This window comes from Poecilia reticulata, linkage group LG8 (genome assembly GCF_000633615.1).
Source record: "Poecilia reticulata strain Guanapo linkage group LG8, Guppy_female_1.0+MT, whole genome shotgun sequence".
Taxonomy (NCBI): domain Eukaryota; kingdom Metazoa; phylum Chordata; class Actinopteri; order Cyprinodontiformes; family Poeciliidae; genus Poecilia; species Poecilia reticulata.
The window spans coordinates 2429240-2445647 of NC_024338.1; the positions used below are offsets into that span (position 1 = coordinate 2429240).

The 16408-nt window shown below is 39.9% G+C and overlaps 2 protein-coding genes across 3 annotated transcripts in view; both read left to right on the plus strand.

Moving 5' to 3' along the window:
- The window catches only part of pyya (peptide YYa), a 5546-nt gene extending 4500 nt beyond the window's left edge, over positions 1–1046 (plus strand). Inside the window, exons 3-4 of the mRNA XM_008415058.2 lie at positions 468–545; positions 670–1046. Of these exons, the coding sequence (XP_008413280.1) occupies positions 468–545; positions 670–694 (103 nt within the window). The 3' untranslated portion in view covers positions 695–1046. The remainder of the gene's footprint in view (positions 1–467; positions 546–669) is intronic.
- Positions 1047–6285: 5239 nt separating this feature from the next.
- The window catches only part of mpp2a (MAGUK p55 scaffold protein 2a), a 16678-nt gene continuing 6555 nt past the window's right edge, over positions 6286–16408 (plus strand). For both annotated transcript variants that reach the window (XM_008415056.2, XM_008415057.2), the window contains exons 1-6: positions 6286–6538; positions 12585–12633; positions 12859–12959; positions 13071–13226; positions 13347–13517; positions 14881–14988. In XM_008415056.2, coding sequence (XP_008413278.1) covers positions 12603–12633; positions 12859–12959; positions 13071–13226; positions 13347–13517; positions 14881–14988 — 567 coding nt within the window. In that variant the 5' untranslated portion in view covers positions 6286–6538; positions 12585–12602. The remainder of the gene's footprint in view (positions 6539–12584; positions 12634–12858; positions 12960–13070; positions 13227–13346; positions 13518–14880; positions 14989–16408) is intronic.

Sequence of the window (16408 nt, forward strand, 5' to 3'; positions counted from 1 at the left end):
ACACACACACACACACACACACACACACACACACACACACACACACACTGACAGTCTGAGATGAAGAAGCGGGGAGTAAGATTGGATGCTGTGATTGTGGGGTGTGTTGATGGGGAAACAGGAGCTGCAGCTCGGGCTGCTGGGGTTTTATTGTTTCTGTTAGAAAAACACCTGCAATCTACTGTCTGGTAAACCATACAATGGTTTCACATGAGCCCAGATGCCCCTGAAGCCCCACCTCAAGTAAAGGTGATGGGGACAACAGGGGGGCAATGATTGTAAATCTGCATCACAGCTTTCCTCATAAACACTCACTTAACGTATTGTGTACATCCTAATGAAATCTAAAAAGATAAATTATGTAATAAAAGAGTTATTATGAATTTGAAAACATCAATATCTTTGGTAAAACTGCAGTTTAATTGGATTTAAACTCAGATTTAATGTCTCCCTGTTCCCCTCTACAGATATGGGAAGCGCTCGGCTCAGGAGGACGTGGTGGCAGAGCTGCTGTTTGGAGGCGACAGCAGAGATCAGAGATCAAGGTGGAGCACCTCATCCACCCTGGGGGGAGCGTGTGTGTGTTTGTGCGTGTGTGTGTGTGGAGAGGTGGTACATGTGACAAAGAGCCAGATGCTGACTGGCTTCTCTCTGTCTGCCTCTCAACAGATACGATGACTCCTTCATGTGGTGACACTGCAGCCCTCCTTCCTCCTCATAGTGCTTCTCTTCTGGGGTCTTCCCAGAATGCAGCTGGAGGAGCCAACAGGTGCCTCTCACCCCCTCTAAAGCCAACAGAATGACCATCGCTGACTGGAGCACAAGCTCTCTCTATGTCTCTCGTCATTTCGACAACTTTGTTGTTCCAACAGTGCTGTGCTGTAAGTCAGTGTCCAAATTAAAACATGTGAGGTCAGAGCAGCCAATCAACCTGGGAACCGTGTCTTTGTGTCCCTCCATCACTGTGTCGTGAAGACATTCCATTTCACTGTTGCCACTGTCAAGAGGAAGAGCAGAGGATGTGAATAAAACAATTTTCTGTGTGACTAACGTTTGTTTGACTTCCTTGTTATGGGATGAAAGTCTGGAACAGACTGAGCTGTATGGTGTAGAAGACCAATATCAACATTTTGTCATAAATTTGTACGACATCATGATAGTCAGTAATCCAAAACATGATGTCATACAAACAGTGGTGTCCTCACTGCCACAGGATCTTTTACCAGAAGATGAAGAAAATCCATCGCAGAACAGAAACAAACACACAAACAGCCACACGGGGGCGCAAGTCCAGACTCAAATCATTACCACGAAAATGGTGAGGACAGGACAGATCGAGGTCGTGGAGCTTTAACACATAAAACACTGGATATATAAATATACATAAGGAGGAACATTACTCAAATCTCAGGGACATGTTCTTTAATTTTTTTTTCAGACTTGATGTGTTACTTTGTGAGATCTTTATCCCTATGTCGTAATTTCAAACAGTTTCTGTATAATAGGCTAGTTCAGGTCTGGCTGTAACCAGGTCTGGGAGTGGCTGAAAGAAAGAAGAAGAATGTCAGGACTAATCACAGTGAATTCTTAGTTTCTTTCAAAGAAATCACCATTCTAAGCCTGTTAGCGTTGTTTGATATTCACATTTATTTGATGGTCAAAATCTCTTGAGCTCTTTATCAAGCAAGACCAGCCACTCCAAGGCACTTCACACTACATTCAGTCCTTAGTGTGTGAAAGACACTATTAATGTCCAGTGATCTCAAAACTGTAGGTATTGTAGAGCGGTCATTTCATTTAGTATGTATATTTTGCAAACAAACCAAATAATTGGAATAGAATTCAGCTCAGTTTGAAAATGTCAAACAGTAATATGGTTTTATCTTGATACCAAAGTGTAAAAACACACAAAGTAATGATGTCGTAAGGAGACTGTAAGGAGTTTAGGAACAGGAGTGTGTCTGCGGTGTTTCTTTTTGTCTAAACATTAAAGGATACACAAAAAACAAAAACAAAGCAAGTATGAATGCAGAAAAATGTAATTACTATAATACTTAAAAATGTTCTGTTTCCTGCCTTTTGATGCACATCCTTACCCTCAAGATCTTCACTAAATAATATTTTTTCTTTCTTTGTTTTGCCACTACATTTTCTAATCCATTTACCTGCGTTAAGACGCAACATCCAACCTTTCCCCTGGGTGGTGGTGTTGATTCGCTTTGGAACTAGTTAAAGAACCAGCAGATAGTTCAGAGCCCTGCGTTCAGTCATCCATTCAGAGGTTGTCTAGATCCTGTCTAGAAAACAAAGAGCTGTTAAACTTTTCCATAACATTAAATAAAAAAAATAAAGATTTAAAGTCAGCAGGATCTCCTTTAGGGGCTTTGTTTAGAACCAGGGGTGAAAGTAAGGGGGTACTGCAGGGTACTGCGTACCCCTAAAAGATTTAGCGGGGGTACGCAGTACCTGCAAGAGAGGAGAGCGGCTGTCTGCTGTAAAACATCAACGGGTTCACTGTGCAGCAGTGAGTTCACCCACTAATCAGCCGTGACTGATAAGTTTTTCAAGAACAATCTAAAACAGACTTGATCAGTTAATAAATTGCTTTTTTCCCATTTCATATGTTTCTGAACTCTTCGTGCTTTACTAGAGCAGGGGTGCAACATGTCGATCGCGGAAGGTTTTGAGTCGATCTCAGCATTAGGACAAACTAAACGCCGCCAGGACGCTGAGAGCAGCACGTCCTCTGACTCCTTATCAAAACGTTCAGAACTTTAGTAAAGAACAAAAAAAAAAAATCAACAAAACGTGTTCAAATTAATGACCCAACTACAATAATATCTCAGTAATTATTGTTTCAACAAGGTGTTGCGCAATTCTGTGCGTTTCGGTTCCATTACTAGCAGAGCAGGAGTTTAAAATTAACTAATCAACCACCGCTGTGTTCAGGGAGGCTTATTAATGATAGCAAAATAAATATCAAGCCCGCAAACCTGATATCGTAACGGACTGATTGTTATGTTTTTAACGTAATCTCAGGTCGAATTGTGGAGCGCAGGAGGTTGCTATGGCAACAGGCAGCGCCGTGCAGAGACCACTAAAGGGTCAGGTGCTCAATAAAAAGAGGGCACATCTAACTGCATTCTAGGACAGACTATTAAAGCCACACAGCTTTCAGAGTTTAATAATCAATGATAAATTACAAAATTGTGAGATATACAATCAAAGCTAAGGGAAATCATATACAGAGCATACAACTGTGCATATGTAAGATATTTTATTAGTAATTTCTTTCTGCAKGTYTATTTTGTTATAGGAAAGTATTGCAATATTCAAACCCGCAATTTAGCAAGATATGTAAATCAGAGCTGGACCACCAGACATATTTTGTCTTTACAGAATTACACTATTAAAAATATAAACAAGGGCACAATGCAACCTTTTAGTGACTGTAATCTATAAAAAGAGCTGCCTGTTTGCTGCAGTGGAGATGAAGATGGTCCATTCAGGAAAGCAGAGCTGCATCAAACTTTAACGTGGAACTGCAGAAAAAAGAAAAAAAACAAAAGCAAAAATTGAATTGTTAACGCATGTCACCATGAGAAAAACCTACTGAGTTTTGCTTAAAAAAAACTTTTAAATCACACATTTGTCTCATGAAGTGAATTTTTTTTTGCAAAACAAACTTATTTGTTCATGTCAGAAATATTTTCTTGCTATTGTCAGTTTTTGTTTGACTCAAAGTTTTGCTTGTTATTCTCAAATGACGTCGGGGGAAGGGTCCAAAATCACAACAAAAGATTTCGGATGTGTGCAAATAAAAGTTTATGTTTGGCAAATAACTTTTTAAGTTCACAAGACAAAAATGAGTTATTTAATTTAAAAAAAGTTTTTTAAGCAAAACGATTTGTTTTTAAAAAAGGAATCATTACAATTCCAAAAGTTTTGATTACAATTTTATTTTACTTAACTGAGGTTAATTTTTTTTGTCCCATTGAATAATTAGGAAAAATTTTAACTTCATACTCTGCAAACCAGACCCTAAACTTAAAAGTCTGGGTTGAGTTTTTTCCCCTTCATTAATTACACACTTTATATCTATCATGGTAATTCACAGTGAGTTATTTTTAATTCTAAATGAATATCCTTGTTGGACTTTTATTTAAGTGTTATTCACCTTCAAGATAAGTTTACCTAACGCCAAAATAAATGCAATGTACATTATGCAGCAAAGGAAATTAGAAGATCTGACATATATCCATTATGGAGATAATAAGTTTTGGACGGGCGATATGCCTCGTACACAGGGAAGAAGCTTTTTAGTTATCTATCTTTGATAGCAAAGTCGTTAGCTAGCAGCTAGCTAACAGCACAACAACAGCCTAATGTCAGTATGATGAAAATAGTGAATTGATAGATAAGAACAGTTTTTCCTCACCTCGCTGTCTCCTCCCACTCAGTAGTTCATCAGAGAAAAGCAGAGGCCTGTCAGTGTCTGTTGTATTTCATTACCTCTCTGCTTAAACCGCGACACAAAATATCAGCCACGACAATGGACGGGAACCAACAAGTTCATGTCATCTTTTTTGGACGACATCAAGGTGTTTTAGCCACGTGATGCCTCCAACATTGTGCGTGCTGCAGCTAAATGCTACCGGCCGATCAGAAAACAGCAGATCCTCACACACTAAGCATAAATATAGCTGTGGACAAGATCACTGATGCCTATTGTTCTTGCAAGGCTGGGTAAGCCGGACATTCATGGTTTTGAGGGTTCGAGTGTGCCTAGGACTGATACACGGTACTCTGTGCTAGCGTGGCTAACACAATTACAGTTTAGTAAAAAGCCTTTTCAGGTAAAATAAAATCCTTAATGCATGTCAGATACGGTACACATTGCATATTGTACAAATAATTTTAGTACATGTTATTATGTGTCAGAAGAGGGCTTAGAAAATAATAATACAAAAAAAAAATTGACCAAAAGGGCACTTGGGGACAAGGAGCAAAAGGGGCAGGTTCTCAAGCACCCCAAGTCACCCCCCTTCTCCACGTGCCTAGCAACAGGTGTGCTTGAATGACAGAGAGAGAAGGAGAGTAAAAAGGTGCAACTGGTTTAGAGTTGATCACCTGTTCAGGCTGTTTTACCTTTGCTGTGGCTCATCACAGCCGCTGCAGTTTCTGAATGTTCAATAAACGACAAACTTGGACTAATTACCTCGTTCTTTGTGAGAATACATCATTTACAACAAACATTAAACACGGTAAATCTGTTTTATTAAGTATTTAACAAACAAATGGCTTCTACCACGATAATTATGTGAAATTTAATATAAAAAAATAGTTTGGTGCTGTCAGGCTCAGAGTCTGAGAGGCTTTTCCTTTATCAAACAATTTTGTTTTTTGCCTCTTATTCAGTGGAAATATTGATGTTGATGAGATTTTCTCCAAAATAATAACCTTTTTTAACCTTTATAGCTCCACTGTTGAAAATGAGGCTCTAACATTCACAAATGACATTCAAATAAAATCCAGTCCAACATCTGGTTTGAGGTGATTCCTCTGGAACCTGTTGGAGGAAAAATATCCCAACTTCAGATGAGCTTTAACCTAACAGAGCTCTGTGGTTCCTCCTATCAGTATGAGTCAGGGTGAGGAGGCATCATGTTAGGAAGAGATGACTGCAGGATCTTCAGAACAAACAGGCCATGATGCTGGGCTGCTGATTATCCCTCTGTCTGGACACAGGATCAATAGAACCAGTTTAAAAGCTAAAATGAATGGTTGTATGCCAGACATGAAAAAATGGGATGCAATCCATTCCATGATGTTCAGGATTTAGGTCTCATGGCATCTCAAGGTGTCAACATTTCAGCCAGTGGGTTGAGGGAAATACAGCTCCATTCTGTAACAATGCAAGAGCTACCAGCTTTTATCACTTCGCAAAAATTTAATCAGCACAGAAATTCCAAAGCTATATATAATTTTTTTTTGTCATATTTTTTTTTTTTTTGTCATAGTACCCCCCAAAATTTAAAACTACTTTCACCACTGTTTAGAACACAAACACAACTAATTGCTAAGTCTAAATAATTAGACAAATTAGTGTATTTATGTGATTTGGTTCAAGATGTCTCATAAAATGTAGTCGTCCAAAAGGTTTTTTGTTTGTTCTTTTTCCAAATGTGTTTTTTAGAGGAGTGGAGAGGTGTTTGGTTGTCTGTGTGAGTCGGCAGAAGGAGGGGCTCTCTGGGGTTCCATTAATTCAGCAGTGCGCTAATGTGAGGCTAATGTAGTGGTGAGACGCGAACAGCGATCCTCGGCGAGCTCGGTGCGCTTCATGCCCTGCAGATCTTAGCGCTTTGTGTTTTACCGTCGGATGTCCAAATATTTTATTTTGAAGTTCTCACGGAAGTTACGGCTATTTTTCGATCACATTGACACCGTCGCCGTTCTAAACGTCGACAACGAGCAAGACAACAACAAGACACGCACGAGACCTCCAACCAGCGGGAAGCTTGTCTCCCTGTGTTCAGAGGTAGGAGGGACAGGGTCTCCGGGGTCTCCGGGGTCTCCGGCCCCAAACAAAGAGCGGCGGGAGACATGCAGCTCTCACTGCTGCGTTCTGTCCTCTCGGTTGTTTAATGCTCTCAGAGCTGGTGGAGCTGTATTGTTGAATGTGTGATGTATGACTGTACACTGAGGTTATGTTAATGGGTAAATAGTTTCTTTGTTCTCTGGTCAGACTTTGGGTTGTACGCATTTTGAAAGTGGGCGTGTCATTTTTGGTTATATATGACCTCTGAGACCAATTAGAGCCGCGCTCAGCGTCTCTCCTATTGTGTTAGGAGTGGGATGCTCACACTGGTTCAAAATATAATTTAATTTGCACACAGACTTGAAGACACCTGATTCCCTGCTTCTTAATTTTGCGTAGTGTCTGTTTCAACCTGGACTGGCTTTGATCAGCTCTGGGATGAATGGCTACTGAAATACTTCAACTGGTCAAACCGCATGGTGAATTGTTATATGGAGCTAATAGTTTCTTTAAAATACATGTTGAGGTTAAAAAAAAGAACACACAAAACCAATGTGATTTTTTTTGTTAATATTTTTACTCTTTAATTTTAAGTCTGTGTTAGGTGGCTGCATGGTAACGCAGCAGTTAGCTGTTTTTTGTTGTTTTTGCAGCTCAGACTGCTTTGTCTACAGGAGCATGCATGGCTTCTCCAGGTACTGCAGCGTCCTGCTACATCTCAAAAAATGACTGTTGGGTTAATTAGGTTTTTTAAATTGCCCTTATGAATGAGTGTGTGTACATGGTTGTTTGCATGGTGTATACCACCTACCTCCATCCCCACACCACCCACGACTACGCAGAGACAAGCAGATGTACACTACGACTGGATGAATGAGACCAAAATGTCAAACTGCTGCTACACGAGTATAGAATCACTATTATGATGTACATACAGGATGTGTGTTTTCATAATTGAGTACATTATAGACTTCTATATTTTTTTTCCTCACAAAAAGAATAAAGAATTTAGAAATATCTAAATTTTAAAGCATCTGTGAGGACTGTAATTCAGTCCAGGACTGAGCAATATGTTGGATTGAAATCTAACCTATTGAAAGTAGTTCAGCTTGATTTCTGTGATTCCTCCAGCGAACCATTCCTGTCCTGCCAACGATCGCATTGAATCAGCCTCAGTGAAAACCTCAGAGGTGAGATGTACACATCAGTTTCCATTACCTAGATTTTAGGTCACATTTACAAAATGATACAGTTTTAGCTGATTCCTCTATTTAAGGAATTTAAAAAGACGCATTTCAAAAGATCCGGCTTTAGCCTTCCTTCAATTATTGATCAGTAGATGGAGTGATGTTATACAGCACCTTTCCTGTCACACTGATCACTCAGACTCATTCACCCTCACATACACACCAGTCAGAAGGCAACTTGAGGATAAGTGCCTTGCCCAGAGACACATCAACATGTAACAACTTTTCCAATTGCAAAATAATTACCACTGAGACAGTCGCCCTCACTGAGGGCAGTCACCGAAAAACAGCATGTTGTTCTGATTTTTTAAAAATAAGTCAAAAAGATTAGAGTCGATGTTCCAAACTCTCAAGTCTTATTTTAACATTTAGTAAAACATTTCCCTAAAGCAGGGGTGTCAAACTCCAGTCCTGAAGGGCCGCTGTCCTGCAGTTTTTAGATGTGCCACAGGTACAAAACACCTGAATCAAATGGCTTAATTACCTCCTCAGTTCTCCAGAGCCTTGCTAATTACTTAATTATTCTATTCAGGTGTGGTKCAGCAGAGGCACTTCTAAAAGTTGCAGGACACCGGCCCTCGAGGACTGGAGTTTGACACCCCTGCCCTAAAGATTGTAGGTCTTTACTTTAACTCTTTCCACAAAGCTACCAACATGGAAATCTTGTGATTCCAGTCGGCAGTAAAAGGGCGACCCTATTGGATGTAACACCCCACCATCATCACATCTAAACAGGCTACACATAAACAACACTTCTATCTTACGCTGCAGATTAGGACATCATCTAATGAATATGTAAAACATGCTGTAGGAAGTGAAATACTTCATAAGATCTAATTTCTAATAATTATGTTCTTTAAAAATATAGAAGCAGAGCAAGTAGAACCAGGCTTGGCTGCTCTCCAAGCCTTTGTACTAACACGTCTTAGTGGGCTGTGCTAACTGTGCCTGTGACATTTGTTTCATGGCTCAGCACAGCAGATGGGTGGCGGTGGGAGATGAATGGAGGCGGCGCTGTGATGAGTGGGTGGGGGCGTGTCTGCATTAATGGCATGGTGGGGGGAGAACAAGAACAACAATGGCTGACTACAAGATGAACAAAAGTGAGGAAAACTATATCTGATTTGTTTTCCTTAAGTATGAAAAAAGGAAACAGAGTATGGAAACAGTTGTATTTTTAAAATGTATCCCCTGTCCTGTTGTCATTAATCCTACCTCAATGTTTTCTGTGTTATCAAGTAATAAATATGGTTTTTATGCTCACACATTTGTGTGCTGAAAAAGCTGAGAGATGCAATAATGCCTGACATGTTGGGCACTCAGAGCAGAAACTGCACTGTCAGGAAAAATGGAGTCAGGTTATTTTTACAACGTAATTCAAAAAAGAACAATTCAGAAAAAGATAAAATAAATGAAAAAACTAAATGACAACATTTAAGGAGGTAAAAAGCTAAGGAATGATTGTTCCAGAGTTGAGGGTGATGGAAACTAAACACTGCACAGAGTGAGTAAATTGTCTGATGACCTGAGGGATCTATATGGTTCCTACCTGAGTAGTTACTATGAAATATATAGGAACACCATTCATCATGTTAAAGGGGCAGTACATGTAAAATCCACTTTTTGAGCTTTACGTCATGTTATAATGTTATTCTCTCATCAAAAACATACCTGGTGTGTTGCTTTGATTTTTTTCATGCATGTTTGAGAAAACCTTTAATCTCCATGGTAACCAGCTGTGCAGAACATCTGAAGGGACCACAGGCACAGCTCCTCTTTTTTCATAGTCACAGCTCCTCCCCAGTGCTGCAGCTTTCAAGCTTCAGAGCTTCCACCTCACAGAGCAGCCCTCCCTCACTCAGCTCCTTCAGACTAGCCAGCAGCAATTAGCAAATACCTGGTGGAACTGTGCATCTGCTATAGGAGCTACTTCTACTCTGGTAAAGAAGTTGTTATAGGGTTAATAGAAGAGCCATGTTGTGATGACTTCTTGAAGGCAGAGTGTTAGAAAGAGCAGGAGTTTCTTAAAGAGATAGAGGCCAATTTCAAAGGCATTACATTTGGAAGTAACATCCATCTTAAGTCATATTTAACATATATAATGTTTTTATAACAACAGAAGTTAACATGACAACTTGATAGTGCCATTTTATAGCACAATGTGCCTGGAAAACACATAATGCTGTTCCATTAAGTTCAATCGGTCAAATTGTGCTATTTTGATCTGTTGCACTAAAGAGAACAAAAGTAAAGCATTCCCCACTGTCTATAAAATGATGAGCACATTTACCTTCAGGTAGCTCAAGCTAATGTCCTGTTCAGAAATGTGGATATTATTCTGATGAAGTTAAACTGAACTTGTTTAGATCATTCTGTACCTCACGGCATTCGGAAACAATCTCAGTGCTCCTCTCCTACCTCCAGGCCTTCACACAGTTCGTAACCCCCCTCAAAAAACAAAAGTTTTACTGAAACTCAGTGTCTTGAACCATGCTTGTGTTTCAATGTCTTCTCTAAATCAGCTGAGAAACTGGAAGCTGGTGGAGTAAAGAGTGATTCAGCATCATCAGTCACGCGCGCACGCACGCACGCACGCACGCACGCACGCACGCACGCACGCACGCACACGCACGCACACGCGCGCACGCGCGCACGCACAGGCTCTTGAAGCTTTATGAGCACTCCTTGTTCAAAAACACATCAGTGGAACGGTAGCATGGTGGACTCTCGTATTATTCTGTACATTTGATGTTATCTTTTAATGATCTTCCTTTTTTAGTACCATAACTGTATGTTGTTATAATTTTAGGATAATAATTCTGTTTTTTTCCTATTAATACAGATATCTGCCTATCTAATGAGGTGTAACTAAAGGTCCCTGTTTATGAAACAAAGTTTTGGCTTTGATTTTTGGCTCAGATTTTTTAGGCAGTTAGGTTGACATCTCTCTTCACATAAAATTGATGTTTGGGTCTCGACTGTTTCAGCTAGCTGACGCCATCATAAATGCGTGGACCATTATTAAGTCTGTGAAGACAAACATGATGATCGTCTTCCAGTTAATCTAGTTTTTCTTCTAGATTGTTATTTTGCCTCCCAGTTTACTCTGCCTAAGTAAGGTGTTGTATAATCCCCACTGCAGCAATAAGCAGCGATGTGAGTGTGAAAGCTGATGGAGGAGCCGTTGCCATGGCAGCCATGCGATTTCACAGCAGCTTTTCATTGCAACGATAGATGCATAGATCTTCACATGTAAAGAGCGCCCTGATCTGTTCTTACTTAATCAAAATAAGCGTAGCTGAAAGTGTTGTCATGGTGATGTATAGATTAGTTACACCCACATGCCACTCCCTCTTCCCTCTCTCATCAGTCTGTGCCAGACTTCATTCTGGAACAATTGCAGAAGCTCCACCTTCCCTTGCTGACATCACTCCCTGTGTGTGTGTGTGTGCGTGTGTGTGCGTGGGTGCGTGCGAGCGTGTGTGTGTTTGTCATGGTATGGGTTCTTTCTCGGCCTTTGTTGATCTGGATGGAACCAATGAAGAGCTGAATATTGTTTTTTAAGAACTTCTGGATATTTGAAGGTAACGACTTGGACTCGTTGTTCTGACAGAACGTTGTTGATTTAGTCAGTTTAAAAAAAGTTAAACTTATTTTTTCCCAACAATTGAAAATGTAAACTTACAGAAGTTTGCATACAACAAATAAAAAGGAGCATTTTTTTCTCACTGTCTGAGCTGCTGTTGTTTGAAGAAATGCACCGCTCCCAATCATCCTCAGGTACTTACTGCTAAATGGGCTAAAAGTAGAGAACCAACTTACCGTTAAAGGAAAACCGTTTATCTGCTGAAATTGTTCTGTGGTTCAGAATGAATAAATAAATGTGTGGTGTACATTTGTATTCAGTTGAAGCTTTTTGGTGCTGCCTTTTGCTGCAGTTGCAGCCCCTGAGTCAATGAGAAAATAAGAAAAACCCCTGCATGATGTTGGCTCCACCATTTCTCACTGGGAATTTTGGGTCAGTTTTTCACCACATGTACTGTTTTTCATCCATGCCAAAGGATTTTAGTTTCTTCTGACCAAAGCGTTGCAGAACGTTCCTGTTTACTGTGTTTTCTCTACATGATTTGTGGAAAATTGCAAACAGAACTTACGTGGCGTTCTGGAAACATGATCTTTCATCTTGCTACTCTTCTAGAGTTGTGTAGTTTAGTGGTTTTTCTGCAGGGAGATTCTGACGTCTGAGCTGTGGATCTCCGCAACTCCTCCAGAGTAACCATGGGCCTCTTGGCTGCTTCTCTGGTTAATGTTTATAGTTTCCTCTCCGTGTTCAGACGATGGACTGACCAGAACTGTGTGCTGTTGTAAAACCTGACCCTGCTGTAAACTTCTCCAGATCTGCTTCCGGGTTCCTTAGTCTCCATGACGATGGATGGTCTCTGATGTTCTTTAACAAACATCAGAAGTCATCAAAGTGCAGCTGTTTACAGTGAGATTAGATCACACACACGGACTCTAATTTTTAATCAGCTGATTTGACGTCAACTAATTGCACTGGATTTGTATTCATTATGGGTGTGTGGGTAATATAGGGAGCTGAATCTAATGCACCTCGCATGTATCTGATTGTTAGTAAAAACATATTCTTCCCCCAAACGTTTGAGGTATTTGGCTGCGTTTGGAGCATATGAATACAGTTCCTATAACTGATGATAAGTTTCTTCTCAGATCTGCCATCTTTTTGCTTAAACTCTGCAGCCATTCCACCACCGTGCTTTTCCTCTCTCTGTCCCTCTCAGATTGACTGAAGTTCTGCCATGCCTGTGGCCTCCACCAGGACAGAGCCTGGTGAGACCTGACACAATTCTTCATGTTTGCAGTTATCACCATAAGATTATTGTCTATGTTTTTTTTTATTTTTTACAAGTCCTCCTTCCTTTCTTCACCTAAAGGCTCTTCTCTCTGCATCAAGTGAATGCAGCAACGTCAGATTTTTTTTAAAAAACATAATGTTGAAGTTTGCTGGGATTCTCATCTGCTGAATGATTGTTTGCATGTGCGTGTGTGTGTCAGCTCCCCAGGTGTTGGACGCAATGAGCGACAGCACCACCAGCTCCACCATCGCCAACGACCTTGACCTCATCTACCTCAAAGGCATTATGGAAAGCCCTTTGGTGAGGCATACACTCAAATACGAATGTTTGAAGTGGAACTGAGATCGAAAATGAACACATTAATGTCATTTCCACTGAATTAAATCCCGGCTCACTGTTGGTGGATGTCAGGAGCAGGAGGAGAGCCCCAAGGAGCCGCGGCTGTCACCAGTGAGGGAGAACAACGTGGAGCTCCTGCAGGAGATCCTCAGGGATCTGTACCCGTTCACGCAGCACTCCGACACTGCCGCTGAGCTGGCCCGCATCCTCACACAGCCTCACTTCCAGGTGTGGAATGTACACAAATGCACCACGCTGCATGTCAGGGCTTTTTAAGCAGGAGCTTTGACTGACTAAAGATAAATTTGAACATCAAACTAGAATTCTTTGTCTTTTTTTACCATTTAGTCTTTACTGGAGACTCATGATTCAGTGGCCTCCCAGGCATGCGAGAGCCAGCCTCCCAGCCCGTGTGACTGTGTAGATCATGAACAGGAAGACAGCCAGACGACCAACCCGGCCCTGCCCTCTGATGCCATACGCATGGTTGGCATACGCAAAGTTGCAGGGGAACATCTGGTGAGAACATCACTGCATTATCTCTACTGCCTGTATTCCTGCTGTAGCTAAACATTTCTACTTTCATCAAATCAGCAAACATTTGCTTTTAATTATTTTTCCCTGTAAAAAATATCTGATCTCATAGTGGATGTATTAAATGTCAACGGCATCCCTAACAACAGCACATTACATGATTAAAATAGTTTAGATGAGTTAGGTGCTATAATTTTGTGTAGTGAGAAAGTATTTATTCCCTCACAGATTTCTTCTGCTTTTGTTGGTCACATTAAATGTTTCAGATCATCAAACATCTTTTAATGTGAGACCAAGTTGAGTATGAAACAAAGTTGAGTTTTGCAAATACCAAAAAAATTTTTCAATTGATAATTTCAGTTCTTAAGACTACAGTATGTAACTTTTACAAAATATGTTTGTTTTCATTTTTTTTTTACTTTACATGATCATGACAGAATAAGAGATAATCTGAAAAGATTGACCTCCTTCTCCCAATGCTACAATTTCTGTCTTTAGAAATGCACCACTCAATAACAACCAATCAGAGCCAAGGGGAGGGTCTTAGTGCTGTCAATCAACTTCCTAAATGTGTTAACATAGAAACAACTTACCATTACAAGAAAACCGTTTATCCACCGTCATTAGTGGCCATGCTAAGGAGTCGTGGTTGGCTCCATTGTGGTGAACTAGTTGGAGGGTAGCAGAGAACAAGGGGGCGGTTGAGCAGCGCATACATGTGGTGATTCATAGCACTACGACGCTCCTCCTTACTCTGATTGGTTGTTTCTGTTGAGGTGTTTATTGATTCAGATGACAGCAGGAAGGCAGATTATTTCTCTGCCTTCTGTCTATGTCATACTGTCATGACATAGTGATAATTTTAACAAACATGTAAAAAAGAAATATATACATATATTTTTTTATAAACGTTAGAAACATTATACTGCAGCTATAAAGGAGAAAAAGTTTCCAAACCGATCTATATCCTTGCATAATTAGAAATATATTTCCACTAATTGTTGAACCATGAATTTACTGTGTCTAACCATCCGCTTTTTGAAAAGTTGAGGTGAAGTTCACAAGCAACACCTAGACATGACACTGCCAGATTACATCTTTATAAATGAAGCAGTCTTTCTTATAGAAAATGCATCTAGAACTTCCACCAGGTGTCCTAGCTCTTACATGGTTTAGCTGAGTGGTTGTGTCCTGCTCCAATCATGTTCCAGAGACGATGGTAAGTTTGATTCTCTCCTGGATCTTCAGCAACACGTCTCCTAACAGAGTCATAGTTTTATCATTTGTTGGTTGTTGTTCCTTAAGCATTTTCTGGATTCACTCAAACAGTTTTTGCTTGTTGTTTCAGGGTGTGACATTCAAAGTGGAAGGTGGAGAGCTGGTGATCGCCCGTATCCTCCATGGAGGGATTATAGACCAGCAAGGCCTCCTGCATGTTGGAGACATCATCAAAGAGGCATTTATCCCATTTCTCCCTTCCCCTAGGTTCTCAATCTGAGCTCTTAGACTTTATGTACTATAATCTACATCAGTGTTTTTCAAAGTAAAGGGACTTTATGGGGTTAGGGGCACCTCAGAAAGTTTGTGCAAAGATGATAAAAAAAAGAAAAATTTTAAACAAATGATCTAACTACATTTTTAAAGATAACATTTTAATTACATATATCTCATCTTTTTTTAAAATCATTTTTATAAAGAATAATCAAATAACTTACTCAAATGTTATCTGCCATGCTCATTTTTATGATTTGCTGCCAAATGTATCCCAATGTTTTGGGGAAAGCTGGACACTGCTGTAAAAAATCCCTAAGAACTCATGGCCAACTAAAACCAGAAAGTATGAGGCAGCACTAATTCTAAATAAATGTAAAAAAGTTTATAGTTTGAATAAAAGTGAGGAAAAAACACATTTTAAATCAGGATTAGCTTCTCTGGTCAAGTTTATATATCCAAACAGGGAATGTGACTTTGGTTCCACTTTGGTTTCTGTACAGATATTTTAAACATAAGTGAGAAATTAAATAATAAAGTCATATGGAAAATATTATTTATATTACAAACATCACAAGAAATAAAATGTCACAGGTTGTCACAGGATCAAACCCAGTCCTCGGTTAGATCTTTATTAAAAGACAGTTAAATGAAAGATTCTTGTCTTTAATTGTCTTGTCTGTGTGTGTGTCTGTGGAACTGATCCAGATATTGATATTGGATCAGTTCCACACACACACACACACGCACACACACACACACACACACGCACGCATACACATACACATACACACACACACACACACACACAGAACCCTATGCTGAATTCTGTTACTATAAACAAGAAAAACATGAAAATGTATATTAGAAAAAGCTAATACTCCACAACAAATTAGGTTAGTATCAGGAGTGAAAGTAAGGGGGTACGGCAGGGTACTGCGTACCCCTAAAAGATTTAGCGGGGGTACGCAGTACCTGCATGAGAGGGGAGCGGCTGTCTGCTGTAAAAAATCTGTGGGTTCACTGTGCAGCTGCGACTGATTCGTTTTTCAAGAACAATCTAAAACAGACTTAATCAGTTAATAAATAACTTTTTTCCCATTTCATATGGTCTCTGAACTGTTCGTGCTTTACTAGAGCAGGGCTGCAATACGACGATCACGGAAAGTTTTGAGTCGATCTCAGCATTAGGTGACAAACTGAATGCCGCCAGGAGGTTGAGACCAGCAGGTCCTCCTCTGGCTCCTTATCAAAACATTAGTAACTTTATTAAAGAACAACATCAACAAAAATCAACAAAACGTGTTCAAATTAATGATTCAACAACAATAATAATCTCAGTAATTATTGTTTCAACAAGGTGTTGTGCAATTCTGTGCGTTTCT